General features: G+C 40.3%; 2 protein-coding genes across 5 annotated transcripts in view; one reads left to right on the forward strand and one right to left on the reverse strand.

Annotated features, from left to right (window-relative positions):
• JAZF1 (JAZF zinc finger 1) overlaps positions 1-10,200 on the forward strand; it is a 337,637-nt gene extending 327,437 nt beyond the window's left edge. Inside the window, exons 4-7 of one of the 4 annotated variants that reach the window (XM_082661960.1) lie at positions 1,942-2,111; positions 7,798-7,879; positions 9,467-9,548; positions 10,069-10,120. In XM_082661960.1, coding sequence (XP_082518086.1) covers positions 1,942-2,111; positions 7,798-7,879; positions 9,467-9,540 — 326 coding nt within the window. In that variant the 3' untranslated portion in view covers positions 9,541-9,548; positions 10,069-10,120. Of the gene's footprint in view, positions 1-1,941; positions 2,112-7,797 lie in introns of all 4 variants that reach the window. The other 3 variants (XM_082661959.1, XM_082661958.1, XM_082661961.1) reach the window with 3 other exon arrangements.
• Positions 10,195-18,224, reverse strand: part of TAX1BP1 (Tax1 binding protein 1) — an 88,503-nt gene continuing 80,473 nt past the window's right edge. Inside the window, exons 17-19 of the mRNA XM_082661957.1 lie at positions 12,723-12,805; positions 11,948-12,103; positions 10,195-10,666 (exon numbers count right to left, since the gene is read on the reverse strand). Coding sequence (XP_082518083.1) covers positions 10,540-10,666; positions 11,948-12,103; positions 12,723-12,805 — 366 coding nt within the window. The 3' untranslated portion in view covers positions 10,195-10,539. The remainder of the gene's footprint in view (positions 10,667-11,947; positions 12,104-12,722; positions 12,806-18,224) is intronic.

Below are 18,224 nucleotides of genomic sequence, written 5' to 3' on the forward strand. Positions count from 1 at the left end.
TTCAGGTTAACAAATTAGCTCAGTTAGATGGGTAAATTAGTCATCCTCACTTTCTCAAGTCCTGCTGGAAGAGCTCTGCGAAATAGTATTTATAGTTTTCTAACAAGCAATTTAAAGGACACCAGCATGTGGCATTTGTTTAAGAGTAAAACGTCCTAAACAGTGCCCTACTTAGAAACAGGTTTCCAGATTTGCTCATGGACCGAGGGACGCGGCAGAGCAGGTACCCCTGTGCTGTGTCCTACGAGCGCTTCCCAGCTGGGTCTCTTGTCTCTGGGGGCTCCAGCCAAGCGCAGCGGGGAGCCTCATTTTTGTCAAATTGTTTTTTCTGTACCGCCTGAGTTTCTAAACAGGCTTCAAAGCAGGCTGCTTTGAATTCTGAGCGGTAGATGGTGGAGGCCCAGCGACACGGAGGTTGAGAGAGACACACCCCACCCCACCCCCAGAGAGCTGCCGGCACTGGAGGCCGGGAGGCAACCTGGGAAAAGGTAACTCCCTTACTAGCTAATTGAGGATGCGGCAGCTCTCGAGCCTCACAGGGCTCATTTCCTCTCGTGTAGGAAAGTGACACCCCACCTCACAGGGTCACCAGAGGATTAAATGAGCTGATGCAGCCAGTGTGCCTGAACCATACGAGGCACTCGTTCACCTTGAGGTCCCTTCCTTCCTTCCTGGATCCTTTTAAGTGTTCGCCTCAGAGGCTGGCGTCCTTGTTCCTGGCTCAACTGGCTCTTCAAACAATCTTATTAATGCCTATTAAAATGAAACCCAATAAAAATGCCAATATCTGGTGTTGAAATAATTGATGTAGCAGGGGGAGCCCCGTGGAGCACCCAGGCAGGCCCCGGGTGCAATTTAGCCTCACACCTGGGGGATGAATTTCACAACTGTAATTGCTACCATATAATTCTTATTGATGTTGTGCTGTAATTCCTATTTATTCCACGGGGCTTGTAAATGCATTAGGACTTGTCAACGTATTATTTTACACCGTTTATGATCTGTAGAATTATGTCCTTCAGGGTTATATTGTGCAAAAGCTCCAAATAAACGGCTGTGGACCTCGTTAAAGAAAGAGCAAAGAGGGGCTGCTTGTTGAAGTGGTTCTCCATCCCTGCTGTCCTGGGCAGAAGTCAGCACAGCAGATTTTTAATTCAGTTCTGAGCAGAGCTCTTAACCAGGATACAAGGGAATCCCCTCGTCTGTCTGAGCTGTCTGCTGCAACGGCTCAGCCCTCCCTCCCAGGGAGGGTTTTGTGTAGCTGAAAGGCAGGTGCTATTCCCTGAGGACAGGTGCGGTAGGGAATCGTTTGGTCTTCCTGGAGCTGGACCTGCCTCCTGAGGATGATGATGACATTGTGCCCTCAGAGCTCTGGGCATTTCTGTCCCCCTGCTCCCTAGCTTGGGGTAACACCCTTTTAGTTCTAAATTTCTTCATGGTCTTCCCAGCTCAGCTTATAAAGAAAAAGAACTGAAATTAATTCCCACCGAATTGTAAATACCTAGTAAGTGTTTTGTGTGTTTTGTGTGTTTACCATGCCAATAAAGCATAAAACTATGGGGACAGAATTCTGTCCATTGTAATGTCAGGCATATCGTGTGTGTGTGTGTGTGCGTGTGCGTGTGTGTGTTGGGGCAAGGGTGTGTCTGTCGTAGTTGGTTAGTTTTGGTTTTAGCCTTCCCAGCACCTTTGCGGTCAATCACCTTTCCCGCAGAAGACTGAGTCCAAGCTCTTGCACAGCTCATTCCTCGCCATGAATCGCTGGGAAGCCCTTTCCCTGGTCTCTCCCGTGGGAAAGCAGATATGTTGCCCCCAGGACTGTCCCGGGGACTAGATGCACTTGCGGCCCCTTGGCGCCTGGACGCTCTCTCCCAGGGCAGCAGGAGCCGCCGCCGTGCGGGGCGTCCTGACAGCCCTTGTGTTTCTCCTCTGGCCCCACAGGCAGCGAGTACGACGAGGAGGAGGTGGATTACGAGGAGTCGGACAGCGACGAGTCCTGGACCACAGAGAGCGCCATCAGCTCCGAGGCCATCCTCAGCTCCATGTGCATGAACGGCGGCGAGGAGAAGCCCTTCGCCTGCCCGGTTCCCGGCTGTAAGAAGAGGTACAAGGTAAGAGAGGTGGCACCCCGCTTGGCGTAGGTGGCCCCCCGGAAAGCCAGGCCTGGGCCCAGGCTGCCCGCAGGTCAGTGCTGTCCCTGGTTTCTGGCCGTTGGGTGTGTTGTCCCCTTCACTGACCTGTGTGGGAGCGGTACGTCAAAAGAGAGTTTTTTTGGTGGGAGAATCATGTCTTTGATATTCTTCAGATTCATGTCAGACCAGTCAGAATATCAAATGCGTCACCTGTTTATTTGCCGAACACCTTCCGCAGCGGTCGGCTCTGCGGACGGTTCACAGAGCCCTTTTGGAAAACGCTGCAGGGTATTTACTTCCAGCTGAGGAAGGCCTTGCTTGAAAGGAGTTCAGGAGAAAAGGGGCTTTGGTATTTTTCTCACCAAACCCACCCGCTGTAGCTTCGATGAACTCTCTGTAGGCGGCGCAGAGCCTGTGTCTCTCAGGCCTGCCTCTGGGTGTCAGGGCAGCTGGGGGCGCCAAATTCTCTACTAAGAAGACTCAAAGGGACAGAACAGTGAGAACACCCACAGCACTCAAGTGTGGGTCCAGAGGGCATGTCGAAAAACAAAGTTGCAAACTTTCCCATGAGGTGTTGGCAGTTCTTTAAAATCCAACTGTGAGATAGAAATGTAAAAATCAAAAACATACCTGGTGCATTTGACGAGATGCTACTTTCCCCAGCAGACTGACTGTTTTTAAAGAAAGGCTTGAAAAATGTATGGCAGCATAAGCACTTCCCGTATCGCTCCTTCTTTAGTATGTCTCTGAACACTAAAAAAATCTATTTCAATACTTTTTATACCTGCTTCTGATATAAAAGCATGAAACCCAAATGTATCACAGGTAAGTTGCCCATGATTTCACCTGATCTATATACTGTTAAATTTTTATCATGGGAAGCACAGATGTGCTTTGTTTAAACTACAGTGAAAACCCCAGGATGGAGATGTGAGGTCCCATCAGGGTGTCCTGACGCGCTGTCTGGGTATCCCAGGTGCACATGTACATTCCTCTGGATCAGAAGGCGGCGTGGAAGTGGGTGCAGGGGTGAGAAAGCAACAAAATTGTTATCTCAGGAGCCCAGGGGAATCGTTCGACAAGCTAGTTTGTCCAGAGGACAGCTCTGCTTGCAGAAAGAGATTTTTCCTTTCTTTCTTTCTTTCAAAGTGGAGAAAGCTGGACAGGGATGCTGTCCTTGTACCCTGCCTACTTCCAGATGCACCTTCTCTCCATGCTTCATGAGAGCTGGTCCTCTGTGCTCTGCCGTCTTGCTGCCTTCTCTCAAGGGTCCAAACACTGTCTAAAGGATGTCTTGCACATCAGCGATGTTAAAAGAGAGAGCAAAGTAACGACCCAGATTGTAGCTGACCGAAAAAAACCCCAAAAAGCTGGTGGGGGGTGGTATAAGCGACACCCTTTATGATGAGGCCCTCTCTCTTTCCCACCTCTCTTTCATTCCTTTTTTACATCCTTTTCCCCTGGTCATTTTAATTTTCTTGTCATTATTCTTTGGCTTCTATTTTTCTTGAGTTTCCAGCAGTTTCCTCTCCTGCAGTTTGTCTGTGTCTAGGTTGGTGGGGCCTTTGCAGTGGTGTTTCTCCGAGGCCAAAAGAAAATTGTGTGAACCTTGGGCTACGGAGGCTGCCTGCTTCAGTACCACTAACTGGCAAACGACATGGGTGGCAATTAGTGGTCCTGCTTTCCATGAGGGAAGTGTGAGTTTCCTTTTCTGAGCCAGAGTGCCACGTAACGGTGCACATGGGACAGGAACAAATGCATAACTGCTTCTCCTGACCAAGTGCTTGACGTGAGTGTGGTCATATTCCCTACAGTTTTAGTCTAACTCCTTCTACTGGGAAGTTACTGGCCGCAGGGTGTACCAGGTGTTCTCTGGTATAATTATTTCATCTTATTTGCTGCGTGATGGTTGGAATGGGTGTTGGTGAGTGGAGGGCGTAATGAGCTTGGTGTGCTGTGGAGTCGGGCAGAATCCACAACTGCTGCCATCTTGTTCATGCCCAGGGCTGACTTCACATGTGTCTCATTCCCTGCCCCCGTCGGCAGGGAGTCTCTCAACTATGAGTCTCTTGGGCACTGACTGAGGATCAGCTCTTCTCACCATTTCATTGGCATTTGCAGAACTGGGAGAAGATGAGCATCTAACTCCCCAGACTTCATACAGAGTAGGGCAAGGGAGCAGGGTCCGCAGTACAGCTAGGTCTCCGAGTTGTTTCCCGTGTTATTTCTTCTGCCTAGAATGCCCCCCTTCCCCTCCGCTCTCCTTCAGTACCTCTCATTTTCTTTCTTTTTCTAATTAATTAATCTATCTATTTATTTATTCTTGGCTGCGCTGGGTCTTCGTTGCTGTGCACAGGCTTTCTCTAGTTGCAGTGAGCGGAGGATACTCTTCATTGCGGTGTGTGGGCTTCTCATTGCGGTGGCTTCTCTTGTTGCGGAGCACAGGCTCTAGGTGTGCAGGCTTCAGTAGTTGTGGCACGCAGGGCTCAGTAGTTGTGGCGCACGGGCTTAGTTGCTCCGCGGCATGTGGGATCTTCCTGGACCAGGGCTCGAACCCGTGTCCCCTGCGTTGGCAGGTGGATTCTTAACCACTATCCCAACCAGGAAAGTCCTGAATATCAGTTTTATTTAAAACCTGAGTACTGAATAAGACAGTAGTTATCAAGTTCTCAGCATGAGGAAAATTCTCACTGTAGTGACCTTCCTTGTCCTATTGGAGCTTAATTCCCTTTCCCCCTTTCAGAGACCAGAGGATTTAATAAGTATTTCATTTTCAAGTTGCCTGACATTGTTTATTTTTGTTATTAATATTTTTGAAAGACCAAACTCATTTCAGGGTCTCTGCAATTCGGAGTTTCAGTGAAGCTTTTTAAGCTCCTCAAGTCTTAGAAAGTGAAGTTTCCATTGCTGTCTGTGAATGAACAGATGGGGGAAATCTTACGTCTGATTAGAGCTTGTACTAACATTTGTGATAAGCTGTCCCATGACACTTGTGGACATTTTAAATCACAGCAACAAAGAGAAAGAGATGGTAAGGTAGTTTATTGTAGGCTCTTTGGCCAACCCTGGAAATGCCATGTGTTTCCACACATGCAACTGGCTTCCTAATTTTTCCAGAGTAATAAAGCTGACATGTGTCAGTCCCATAGCCACGCACAACACAGTGTTGACATTCCAGCTGGGAACTGACCACGGAACCTGTTGGAATCAACTCAACCCTGGGCGTGTCCTTCCCCTGGTGAACTCCAGATCTGGTTTCATGTTGGAGTGGCTTCTGGGGGCTTTGGCAATTTCTGGTTTCAAACCTTCCCTCGCCTAGTTAGTTATTTAAAAAAAAAAAAAAAACAAAGAACTCGGGCCTGGATGGAATATCTAAGACCTGGTCCTGTTGGAGTTGCTATATGCCTTTTTGTTTGTTGTTCAAATGTTTATTATTTTTGGTTTCCTCTCTTTTCTGACAAGGCGTGAGTGGCACTGGGGCACAGGGGTAAGCTGGATTTATAATGATCCATCTTGCAACAAGTTCCCGGTGAAAGCGAGGACATGAAATGTTTTAGTAGCGCTTCATCCACAGGAATGTTTTAGTAACCCTTCATTCACTGAGGTACTCAGTGAATATCTGTTGAGCTAATGGAATATTATTAAGCAGGCAGATGTAAATTATTAAGCATTTGTGAGTCAGGAGACTTCCTACCATAGTGTTACTATTAGAAAGTTGACAGTCTTTTTCTAATGATCATAAAACAGTTATTTCCTCCCCATCTCCCTCCCTCCCATAGGAGGGAAAGAATGTTTAACATAATATGCTAAAAATATTTTCATATTTATCTTTGTTGCCTGGCTCCAGCTAGGTGGCTCTCACCGGGGTCTCTCATGCCGCTGCAGTAGGGTACCAGCTGGGGCTAGATAACACAGGTTGGCTTCTTTACCCATGTGCCTGGGCCCCTGGTGGGATGGTTGGAGCAGCAAGGGGCTGGCAGGGCGTATCCACCCATCTCTGTTAATGGGTCGGATTCTGCACCGTCACTGCCCTCCCCACATCCCAGCGCAGCAACCTCCTACTCCCCAGCATGCCTCTAGAAGACCAGTGAAGTGCCTCGTCGCCCTGCAGGCAGGGATTAATGCAGGGATGACAAGGGCTGAAGGCGCAGAAAGCCAACAGCTGGACGTTCAGGGAAGAAGTCGTGTCTGTCCTTGTGGTTCAACTCACTGGACAGCCCTCAGACTCAAAGCATAGACAGCTGGTTGCTCCTTGTCACCCCTGGGTTCAACAAAGTCGAGAGGATTCTCTTCCATAGGACTTTTGAAAAGTATTAATGTGCACTGTGAATCTCCAATAGGGAAATATAAATAGTAATAACCACTGAACATATTTTGTTTCATGGCAACTCTCAATTTCTTCCAGAATGAGGCACGCTCTAACAAATTCATTCATTCACAGGTACTAGTGGAGCAGCTACTATGTGCCAGGCACGGTGCTAGATGCTCATGAAACAACTGCAGTTTGTTCTTATTCTTTGGGAGCTCGATAAGGGCATCCTATGAAGTGGAAGACGGCTATGTTGGAAACCTTTCGTTGGGCACAGGACTGGCCTCAGTGGGCCTAGATTCAGATAATACTTTAGAAAACAGTCCACTCTTCTGGTGATCTGTACTCAACAACTTCCTATCTTCTCTTTTCCCTTACTCCTCAGTCTGACAGTAGCTGGCTTGGAAATTAAGACCTATGCTCTAGCATCACTTCTGCCATTTATTCTTACTTAAATCTTCCATCAGTTTACTCAGTGTCCTGAGCCTGTTTACTCACCATGTAATTGGGATAAGCAAAACTAACTTGGTTGAATCTGTAGAGTGATTCTAGGCATGACGTCTTAAATAGAATATGCAAGTGAGCTAGCAAAACCAATTGATAGAAATCCAGAAAGCATTTTGTTATTTCATGTTATCATTTAGGATTTGTAGGCCAATTTGAAGTTTGGAACTTTTCTGTTGCTGAGGCTTTAATAACCTAACATTTTTAAAGTTCACTGTATGTTTGGAATAATACATAAATAAAAAGTAGGGCCTTGTCTGCCCATAGGTGTTTATTTAACACACACAACAGTGCTGGGGCAAGATTTGGGCACAGATACTGGCTTAAAGCAGAGTAGAAAATGGACCAAAAATCCCTACATAAGGTAGCGATTATCATGGTTGGCTGGGAGCAAGACATAAGCTGAGTTTCCAAATGAAGAATTTATACACGTCTTGAACTTCATTACCCTAACCTATGTTTTCTTTCTTTAGATTCTTTTCGGGGCCATCTTGAGGATATTTGTATGTAATTTTTCATCGTTAACATTCTTCAGAGTAGAAACAAGATTCAGAGGGAGCTGTGCCTCTTTAAAAGTCTGGGTCTTAAATACGTATTTTATGTAAAAGTCAGAAGTCAGTACTTTCAGGGTAACTGAGGTGTGTTTGAAATTGCCTTGGGTGAGCTGTGTACATGACCTAGTCTGCACCGCCCACGATTAACACACGACTGCGAGTTCGCGAAAAAGCCTGTTCTGTCTACAGCTGCCATCCAGGAGCTGTCCAGTTGCGGTCAGACCTGCACTGAGGTTTTCCCCGCCATCTGACACTGTGTGACTCCGTCTAATAGGTGATATTTTTGTCCTCTCCACAGAATGTGAATGGCATAAAGTACCATGCTAAGAATGGCCACAGAACACAGATTCGTGTCCGCAAACCATTCAAGTGTCGTTGTGGTAAGAGTTACAAGACAGCTCAGGGCCTGCGGCACCACACAATCAATTTCCATCCCCCGGTGTCGGCCGACATTATCAGGAAGATGCAGCAGTAACATGCTGGTCATAACTGTGCCAAGAAATCCTCACCAGCAGTTGCTGATTTTGAAAACAGCCACCTTTTTTCAGGGGAAGCATTCAGCAACCCTTTAAAGAATAAATGCATGCTTTAAATTTTTTCTGTAATTTTGGAATGATGTATCTTTGTAGAGTTAATGATTTTGTACATTTGCACATGTAATCATCATACCCATTTTCATTACTTTGATATAAGGTGCTAAACAAAGCTCTAGGTTTTTCAGCACATTTCCCCCAAAACAAGACAGAAATTGAGGGCATGTTGTGTATCGTTTAGCTGTGTTGCAGTGATATCATTTGCGGGGGAGGAGGGGCTAGCACTGAGGGTTTTTCCCCCAAGATTATAATGTGATTGGTTGAAGTTTTTCAACACATCAACTCATTGTGTTCAAAACCAAAATAATACCTTCACTGTCAAACTGGTTACCATGCCTTACATAATGGAGTGAGTTAGTACCTGTGACTAGAAAGACTTTAGGTAACGGAAATATAAATAAGAAAGAATGTTTAACATAATATGCTAAAAATATTTTCATATTTAAATAACATGCATAAAAGGTGTGCTTTCTGTGTTTTATATTATCTTGCAAATCCTTTAGACCTTTAAAAAGCTGAAAATCTTGCCATGTGACTTACCAATCATTTTAGTGTTACAAATGGCATTTTTGTACAAAAAGTCTATTCAGTTCACTCATTAACACACAGTCATTGAGTGCCTGCTAGGTGCAAGGGATTCAATTTATGCCTATTGATGTCGGTGGACCAAGATACCAGTTTAGTGAAATACTTTCCCCTGAAATACTTTCCCCTGAAATCTGTTAGGAAACACTTTGAAATACTTAAGTGCAAATTTTGTGTGTGTGAAATTTAGTTCTATCTTCATCTTTAGGTGAAGTTTTAAAGCACTTTGTCGTTCTCTATTGCCAACAGATGTGATGTTTTATGTGTTGCCAGTTCTTGCAACCACTGCCCTAACAACCTGCGGGTTGCAGATAAGAATTAAAATGCCAAGCGCGTTTCAAAGAGGAGCATCTTGTTAAGACCCCTGTTGCCTCCTCATGCTCATTGTGTTTTCAGACTTTTTTTAAAGGCACTTTTTCCATCACATTGTAGATGTCTGTATTCCCACTGGAAATGTCTGTTTAGCTTTGTAAGACATTTTGCTGAAATATGAAATTGAGCCTTATTGACAGGTAAGTGCTTCTTGCAGCAGGTGGTCAGTGACTAATACGTGACCCATTAGAGTATAACCTACGTCTGGACCATTCCTAACGTTTTTCTTACCAACAGTACCATCATGCCTTGAGTGTTCATTTCTCCCAAGTGCTATTCCTTAAACATGAGTTTACCAACTGCCTAATTATGCAATAAAAATTGCTTTGAGATGGCTAACTGCCCACAAAACTGACGAAAATCAAACTCGAAATGCTTGTAAAATAACTTTCTTCCCGTGTTTCCATTTGTTGAAAGTCTTACAGATGGAAAGCAGGTGTTCCTCCCTCCTCAGTTTTTCAGACGTTTTGAAAGGAAGACAATTCTGTTAGCCAGATGGGTAAGCTTCCATTAATACACTCTTAAATTGTGAATCCCTCATAATGAGGGATTTAAAAGTTATTTATAAAGACACTACCCGCTAAAAATGTCCTCAGATCTCTGAAGAGTAGTCTTGGTCCTGAATATACAGTGTTATCCTTTATCTTTTAAAGGGTGATACAGACATGAGAAGCCACCAGTTGGTGCATAAGAAGGCCCTACTTGGCTATTTCATATCTACCTAGAATTGACCAAATTTTTTTTTAGGCCAGCAATTATTATTTAGCTTCGCTCCTTCTAGTGCAAGAAACTGTAGGCTGGATCAGTAGTTCAACAGCTAAACAGTCATAAAATAGTCATTGTGCATGTTAAATTTCTTTCAACTATAAAAATTTCCAGTTTCTATTTACTTATTCATTGTGACAGTATTACTAAACAGGTAAGGATGGGAATATTTTGTTATACCGTGTATAGTGAATGTATTGTACTGTGTCTGTGAAAACTGTGCTTTAAATTATATTTTCATATGTTTTGTTCAGGACAGAGCACATTTAAGTTTGAAAGCAACAGAGGTTTGTTTTAGAACTGAAGGCAACTTAATGAAACAAAATTGCTGTCAAGAAAAGCTGCTTATAAATGTAAATGAAATCACATTTAAAATAAACTGCCTCTGACCCAAAATAAACATGGCTCTTTATTTTCATTAGCATCCATTATAAAGACCAGTATCAAGTTTGCCACAGAAACGAATATATCCATTCAGTACCTTGTTCTAAGGCTGCCTTTTTTGGGTGGGGGCAGAATTCAGCTGACATGTAGATTTCATCAATGTTTTGCCTAGGTTAGTATGATGAACAATTTCATTTCACTGGTAGTAGCACTATAATATTCAAAGGATACTTTTAGGTTAGTATGGTCCATAATTATTAACTGATGGAACAAAAATGTTCATATCATTGAACATATTTTACCTGAATATAATCTGCTTAGCATATAACCTATCCAGAAGCTTAAAACATGGAGTCTTCATTACCGCTGCATCCCAGGTCTGCCATGTCCTGATATCTGACTGCCCAATACTGTTTTGCCCTAGACTCACACCTTTTAAAGGATTCCAACGATACATGAATTCTGCTCCTAGAAACAAATACAAGTGAGATGGTGTATATGCGGTTCACATATAGTACCCCAAAATGCCACTACACTGAATATTAAGTTAACATCTTAGATAGCTAGTTTGCTTAAGACAAGCTTAAATATTTTGATAACCACAAAAACAGCAAAATCAAAAAGTCAGTACTTTAAATCCTTAACATTCATATTCTAAAAGGGGAAAGGACTGTAGTTCAGAAAATTTTTTTAGTGACCCAGACCAAAAAGACAGTCAAGATGCTAGACTTAATGAAAAACTATCACAAATAAATTTGACAATGAAATTACACACTTCTAAAAATGTGTCTACTTTAATGTTAATGAATACTATATACAGCAGAGTCATAACGAACACGATAGTTTGATTTGGGTTTATGCATTACATATTTAATCACTTACTGAGAACATTTTTTCAGAGTTATACTCATCAAGAAAATGTGAAAAAAGACATACATTTTCTGTGATTTTATGCCACAACCATCACTGTTTAGTAGATCATTTAATATGAAACAATTACACTGACATATCTTGTTCCATTTCCCCATCAGATAGAAATACAACTTTAAGATGGCTTAAAAATAATCAGATATTCTAAAATTTTTTAGTCATAAAATTAGCAAAATATGCATTCTATTAATTCCTAAAGCAAACATTTCAAATATAAAAAGGATATTTGCTATCTTGGAAGCATGTGATCTCATTCTACATGCAGCTCCCCTTCTAAAGAGGGTTAAAAAAAATATTTCATGGGCTAAATTATGAAGTTTCTGTATTCAAAAGAATAACTGTGCAAGACTTATGATAAATTCTTTGTGTTACATAACTTTTAGTAGTCATGCTCAATCAACAAGGTCAACAGAGATGTGTAAATATTCTGCTAAATAACACACTATACATACCTATTTTTTCAGTGTGGTAACGTTAAAATAATCCGTTTCCTTCATTCGTATAATTTTTCAAAATGGGGAATAAATAAAGATACAAATACACAAGAACTTCTTAAGCAGGTAAGATTAACAGAGGTTAAAATTATATTTATTGATAAGTGATAAACCAAGGACTGACCCTGACACTACGTAACACCAAACTCAAAGTAGCTCTTGGTCAGAAAAGTGCAATAGAGGGTACATGAAAGTGACACCTTGTGGTCTCCTTAGTGGTCTGAGGTGTGTTTTTTTTCCAACTGCTGAACTGTATCATTAACTCCTAATAAAAATTAACTAGTCAAAATTTAAAACATTCTGATCAAAATGGGTTTGTACATGCCTTTCAAACCCCTGCTGGTCATAGTCAGGAGGGAACTGCTCGCTGCACATTGGGCACACCTTCCAGTGACTTTCAACATGTTCTTCAAATTTGCTCTGATCGTAGTTGGGAGGGAACATTAATTCACAGAGTGGACATTTCTTCTGAACATCAAAGCTTGAGGAAATAAAATGAAAGAATTACCTATTTCTAATAAACAGATTTTTAACAGCAGTAACCTTCAGATACAGTGAGGTTACATTTATCTAGTTAAGCTGATATGCATACTAACACTTACCTTGAAACTCTTCAGTTACGCCAGGAACCTCTTTTTCTGCTCCTAAAAGTTTGCTATTGACAACTGTGTAAACCATTTGTAAAGCCTCTAATTTTAGTTTTACGATTAGATTGACAAAGAAAATCTTTTTCTCATCAAAATCCAAAAAATACAATCACATTATGTGAAATGAGGCTCAGTGACAAGAATTCTTCAATTTTTAACAAAATATGCCTTTCGTAAAACTATAAAGATTCATACAACTTGTAGCTTCCCAACAGTGTTCATTCAGTTTAACAACTAAAGGTGTTTACAGCACTGGTCCTCAAGGTACGGTGCGCATCAGAACCACCTGGAGGCATGCTGAGACGTGTACTGCTGGGCCCTACAGCAAGGATTTGGGGTTCAACAAGATCTGAGTTAGGGCCCTGGACCATATGCATTTCTAACAAATTTTCAAGGACCATACGTTGAGAGCCACAGGTAATCCCAATTCTACACAGGAAAGAGAAAAATTACCTGGGATCAAAGCAAAAGCCTGTTCCATGGCCACGTAAATGCTGACTTGGAGGATCAGGGGCAGTGGGCACATTCTCATCTTCCTAGGCAAACAATAATTGTGCAACTTTTGAAAAAAGTGAAACCAAATAGAAGTTCCTCAATTAATTAATTCAATCAAGCACCGTATAAAGGAAATAAGATTACACTTTTAAAAATTTACTTCTATTATCATTAAATTAGATTTTCATGTAAACATGTTTGAAAGTAACTTTTTGTTTTTTAGAGAGTATTTCACTATGGACTAAGTCATACCTTGAAATAAAAAGCAGTATTCAGTGGAATGGGGAGTATACTACACCTGTGTGTGTGAATGAAGTAGAGATCAATAGACTTTTTTGACCGATATGTAGGTAACTTTACCGACTTTTCATTCCATACACTGGGTGACCACTTTCATAAAAATCTTAAGACTGCATTATTTTTCCTTTTATTCTCATTTAATGACTATTAATCTGTAAGATAGGCAGGATCTTCTTTGATAATATATACCCACTGCACAATACGTAGAAATTATAAATAAAGGAAAACTCTGTGTGTGTGTGTATGTTTTGGGGCAAATACACAAGCAAACCCAACTGGAAAACCATGTTAAAAGTGAAGCAATGCACCAAACTACAGGCCTCAAAAACCCTAATGTAAAACAATCAGATTCAAATTTAAATATCTGATTAACATTATCAAGGAAGACTCCTAAAACCCTGTAAATCTGAGTCTGAATCTGAAAGAAAATGCTGGTTTGAATTTCCATGCCTGCATCCCTCTAGTCACTTTTTATAGATTTGCACACTGCTGCTACATCAATATCCAAACACAGACTGTCACTTCATATCCAAAGCAGCCACATCATCTGAAGTGCCCATTTGCTTTCTTCCCCTAAGCAGTCTGTTAGCTTCTCTCATGTCATGAACTAACAGCACACAACAGGTGGAAGAGGCACTGATTAAAGTCCTTATGTTGCTGGGTAGTCATGATTGCCCCAGAACTATTAATAGGCTCATGAGTCAGGTCTGTCATAGGAAGAGGTTCCAAAAAAGTGTATGTGATGTGAAATTTTAAGTGACCAAACAAAAGATAAATTGAATTTTTTTTGGGGGGGGGGGAAGGAACAGTAAGGGAAGGCGTGGTAACTTAGCTATTATTCTGACAATTATCCCCCACCCCCGTAAAAGCTCAAAAAAGGAGGTGAGAGACTTTTTTTTCCCATGTGCATCACATGAGAAAACACTTTTGTTTACATGATTCCCTTAGGGTATAACTGGGCAAAAGAAAAACAGGATCAATAACCTAATAGGGCATTGAGAAGTTGGGGAATGTTGGGGGAAGTACTTCATATACTTCAAAAATTAAAAGTCTTTAAGTAAGTAAAATCCAGACAGTTTTTAAATCTGCAGGGACAAAGAGGGAAGATGACTTAGTAGTTGAATCTGCTAAGCTTACATATGTATAACAGGCAAATTGTGATTCTGTGCCACATTACTCTGGCTGCCATACTTAGGCCTTCCAGCAACAATATCCGAAAATGAATCTGCTTAAACAATTACATATAAAATAATGAACAAAATTTTCTCATATATAAATGTTTTAAAATTTTTTGAAATGCTATTGAAGAAAAAGAATAAAACAAAAGGTCTTCATATTCTACTTTTCAAAATTCTTGATGAGACATATTTATAATATTGTACAATACAACTTTCTAGGGGCGAAAAATATAATGGAACCAAAAATCTCATAACCACCTTTCCCTGTATTTTACAACAGCTGCAGCTCACACCAATTCACTGCTTCCATGAAGCAGCTAACAATAGAGTTTGGAACTAGCTAAGGTGCTAGTTTCAGACCACCTATCAGACATGTTAAAAATATGTCTGCTTATAAAATATGTGGATGAGGGGGGCAAAAAAAGCAATTTATACTTTCTAAGCCATATATAATTTGGTAAGGGAACTATTATTCTGTATCTTCTACCAGAATAAAAGGGGAGAGGAACTGAAGAGTAGAATTCTAGATGTAATAATGAGACGTAAGTCCTCATGAAATAAGAAGTCACCTACTGGGAGAACAGTTTAAAACCAAGAAGTATGTAATAAAATCTGAGTAACCAATTCATATAATAAAGTCTCTGGTGATCTTGTCATGCAAAATGACCAAATTTTCACTCCCAAATACAGTTATTCCATTTTACTCATCAAGCTCGGCTAATTAGTTTCCAAACCATACTAGTTTACATATAACAAATTAGCCCAGGAAGTGAGGCTATTAAGGCAGGCTCACTGCCGCAACAAAAAATGGCTACTGGTGAAAAAAAGAGGAAAGCAGACAAGAACCCAAAACATCAAATAGGATTTCAACACTGGATCATACAGCTTTACTATACACCTTAAAAGAATGTGAGGACATCATTCAATATTAAGTTTTTAATTAATAAACTTCAGTCATCAAGGTTATTAGTACTCTATTTTAGCAAGATTTCCACCCAAAACTACTAAAACAATCAAGTTTTAGCACTGAAAGTTGTCAAGTCAAAAGAATTTTGAATAGCAAATTTTAAAGTATAAGTACCTAGTATTTTAGCTAAACTGCGGAAATAATCTTGTAAGCAAATATTATTGGGAATACCACACTAAAATGTATTTACGAACAATTCCAAATAATTAAATTTTTCTTAAGAAAATATTTTCAATAGCATTTTAATCTCCACAAAGGTCTAAACCACTGTACATTGTTCATGTACCTTTAGACCCATGAGCACAATACTCTTTCTATTTGCAAACTGGTTTTTAAGCAAAGGAAACATGCTACGGTAAACTGAAGCTCTGTTTGAAACCCAAAACTTCTCATGAGATGCTCAACTCAAAATCTAGTCTCTAAAAAATATTCTTGTTTTTCTTATCAAAGTATATAACCAGTTTGAACATCTGAAATAGTATTAAAATTGGTTAATCTCTTAGACAACAAAATACATTTAATCAATCATAAAAATACAATTACCATATGATACAACAATTCCATTTCTGGGTATATATCCAAAAGAACTGAAAGCAGGAACTCAAACAGATACACTGGTACACCTATGGTCATAGCAGCATTATTCACAATAGCCAAAAGGTGGAAACAACTCAAATGTTTATCAGTGGATGCATGGATAAACAAAATGTGGTATACACATACAAGGAAATATTATTTAGCCTTAAAAAGGAAAAAAATTCTGACATCTTACAACATGAATGAATCTTGAGGACATATATTAAGTGAAATAAGCCCATCACAAAAAGATAAATACTGTATGATTCTATTGTACTTATATGAGGTATCCAGAATAGTCAAATTCAGAGAGACAAAGTAGAATGCCAGGGGCCAGAGGGAGGGAGAAATGGAGTTGTTGTTTAACGGGTATAGAGTTTCTGTTTTGCGAGATGAACAGAGTTCCGAAGACTTGTTGCACAACAATGTGAATATACTGTTGACCACTGAACAATGAGGATTTGAACTATATAGATCTGCTTTTATGCGGCATTTTTTCAATAGTATATACTACAATACTACATGAACTGAGGTTGGTTGGATCCTTGAATGCAGATCTGTGGATATGGGAGAAACCACAGATGTAGAGGACCAACTGTAAGTTATACTCAGATTTTCAACTGCATGGAGGGTTGGCACCCCTAACCCTCGCGTTAAGGGTCATCTGTACTTACTGCTATAGAAGCATGTACTAAAAAATAGTAAGATGGTAAACTTTATGTTATGTGTATTCAACCACAATAAAAAATGCAATTGTGATCAAACTAGCAATACACACTCGGGAGCTAATGATTGAGTTACACCATCTGAATCATTAGGATTCGGACAATCAGAATTTCTGAAACTGTGTTATGATTCCACCTTTGCCAGGAATTATTAATTGAAATATTTAGGTATCATTAAGGATCTAGTAATGAATATCAATGAAGAAAGATCCACCACTTAATAGAACTTTTACTAAGTTAATAATTACTACTTTAGTTCAAGAGCATCCAACAAGAAACATTTGCTAAGGCCAAAATCAACACATTAAGAACAGAGTACCAATGACTCTGGGTAACTTTTATATAAAACTAAAGAATTAATGTTTATCCTTATAACTCTGTATTATTAAGTAAAATTCGTCAACATTCTCTTTTTATGAGATGTTACTGTTTAAGCTCAGCCAAACATCCATTTCTAGTAATATGTCAATGAAGGAATATCACTGAATTACAACTCCATAAAATTTAAAGGTATTTTAAAAATAGGAAAGCAAATAATTTTGTAAGATCTCTATTTTCAAATGTCACTTTTCTCAGATACATGCAGCCCTATGTTCATGCAACACTATTTACAAGAGCCAAGACATGGAAACAACCTAAATGTCCACCGACAGATGAATGGATAAAGAAGGTGTGGTATATATGTATACAAAGGAATATTACTCAGCCATAAAAAGAAACGAAATTGAGCTATTTGTAATGAGGTGGATAGACCTAGAGTCTGTCATACAGAGTGAAGTAAGTCAGAAAGAGAGAGACAAATACCGTAATGCTAACACATATATATGGAATTTAAGAAAAAAAAATGTCATGAAGAACCTAGGGGTAAGACAGGAATAAAGACACTGACCTACTAGAGAATGGACTTGAGGATATGGGGAGGGGGAAGGGTAAGGTGTGACAAAGCGAGAGAGAGGCATGGACATATATATACACTACCAAACGTAAGGTAGATAGCTAGTGGGAAGCAGCCGCATAGCACAGGGAGATCAGCTCGGTGCTTTGTGACCGCCTGGAGGGGTGGGATAGGGAGGGTGGGAGGGAGGGAGACGCAAGAGGGAAGAGACATGGGAACATATGTATATATATAACTGATTCATTTTGTTGTAAAGCAGAAACTAACACACCATTGTAAAGCAATTATACTCCAATAAAGATGTTAAAAAATTTTTTAAAAAAAGAGTGAAATAATGCCATTTGCAGCTACATGGACCTAGAGATTATCACACTAAGCGAAGTAAGTCAGAAAGAGAAAGCCAAATACCATATGATATCACTTATATGTGGAATCTAAAATAATGACACAAATGAACTTATCTACAAAACAGAAACAGACTCACAGAGAGAAGACTTGTGGTTGCCAAGGGGAGCCGGTGGAGGGGGGTGGTTGGATTGGGAGTTTGGGATTAGCAGATGCAAACTATTACATATAGAATGGATAAACAACAAAGACCTATTGTACAGCACAGGGAACTATATTCGATGTCCTGTAATAAACCATAATGGAAAAGAATACCAAAAAAAGTTACTTTTCTCCATATTCAAAACTTAAAACAAACCAAAGACCTAAATTAGAAGCTAGAGCTACCTTAGATAAAGCAATGGTTTCTGAGATACGACAACAAAAGTAAGCAAAAAACGGATAGGTAAATTTGACTTCATCAAAATTTAAAAC

Source organism: Grampus griseus (genome assembly GCF_964374135.1).
Source record: "Grampus griseus genome assembly, chromosome: 9".
NCBI classification, from domain to species: Eukaryota; Metazoa; Chordata; class Mammalia; order Artiodactyla; family Delphinidae; genus Grampus; species Grampus griseus.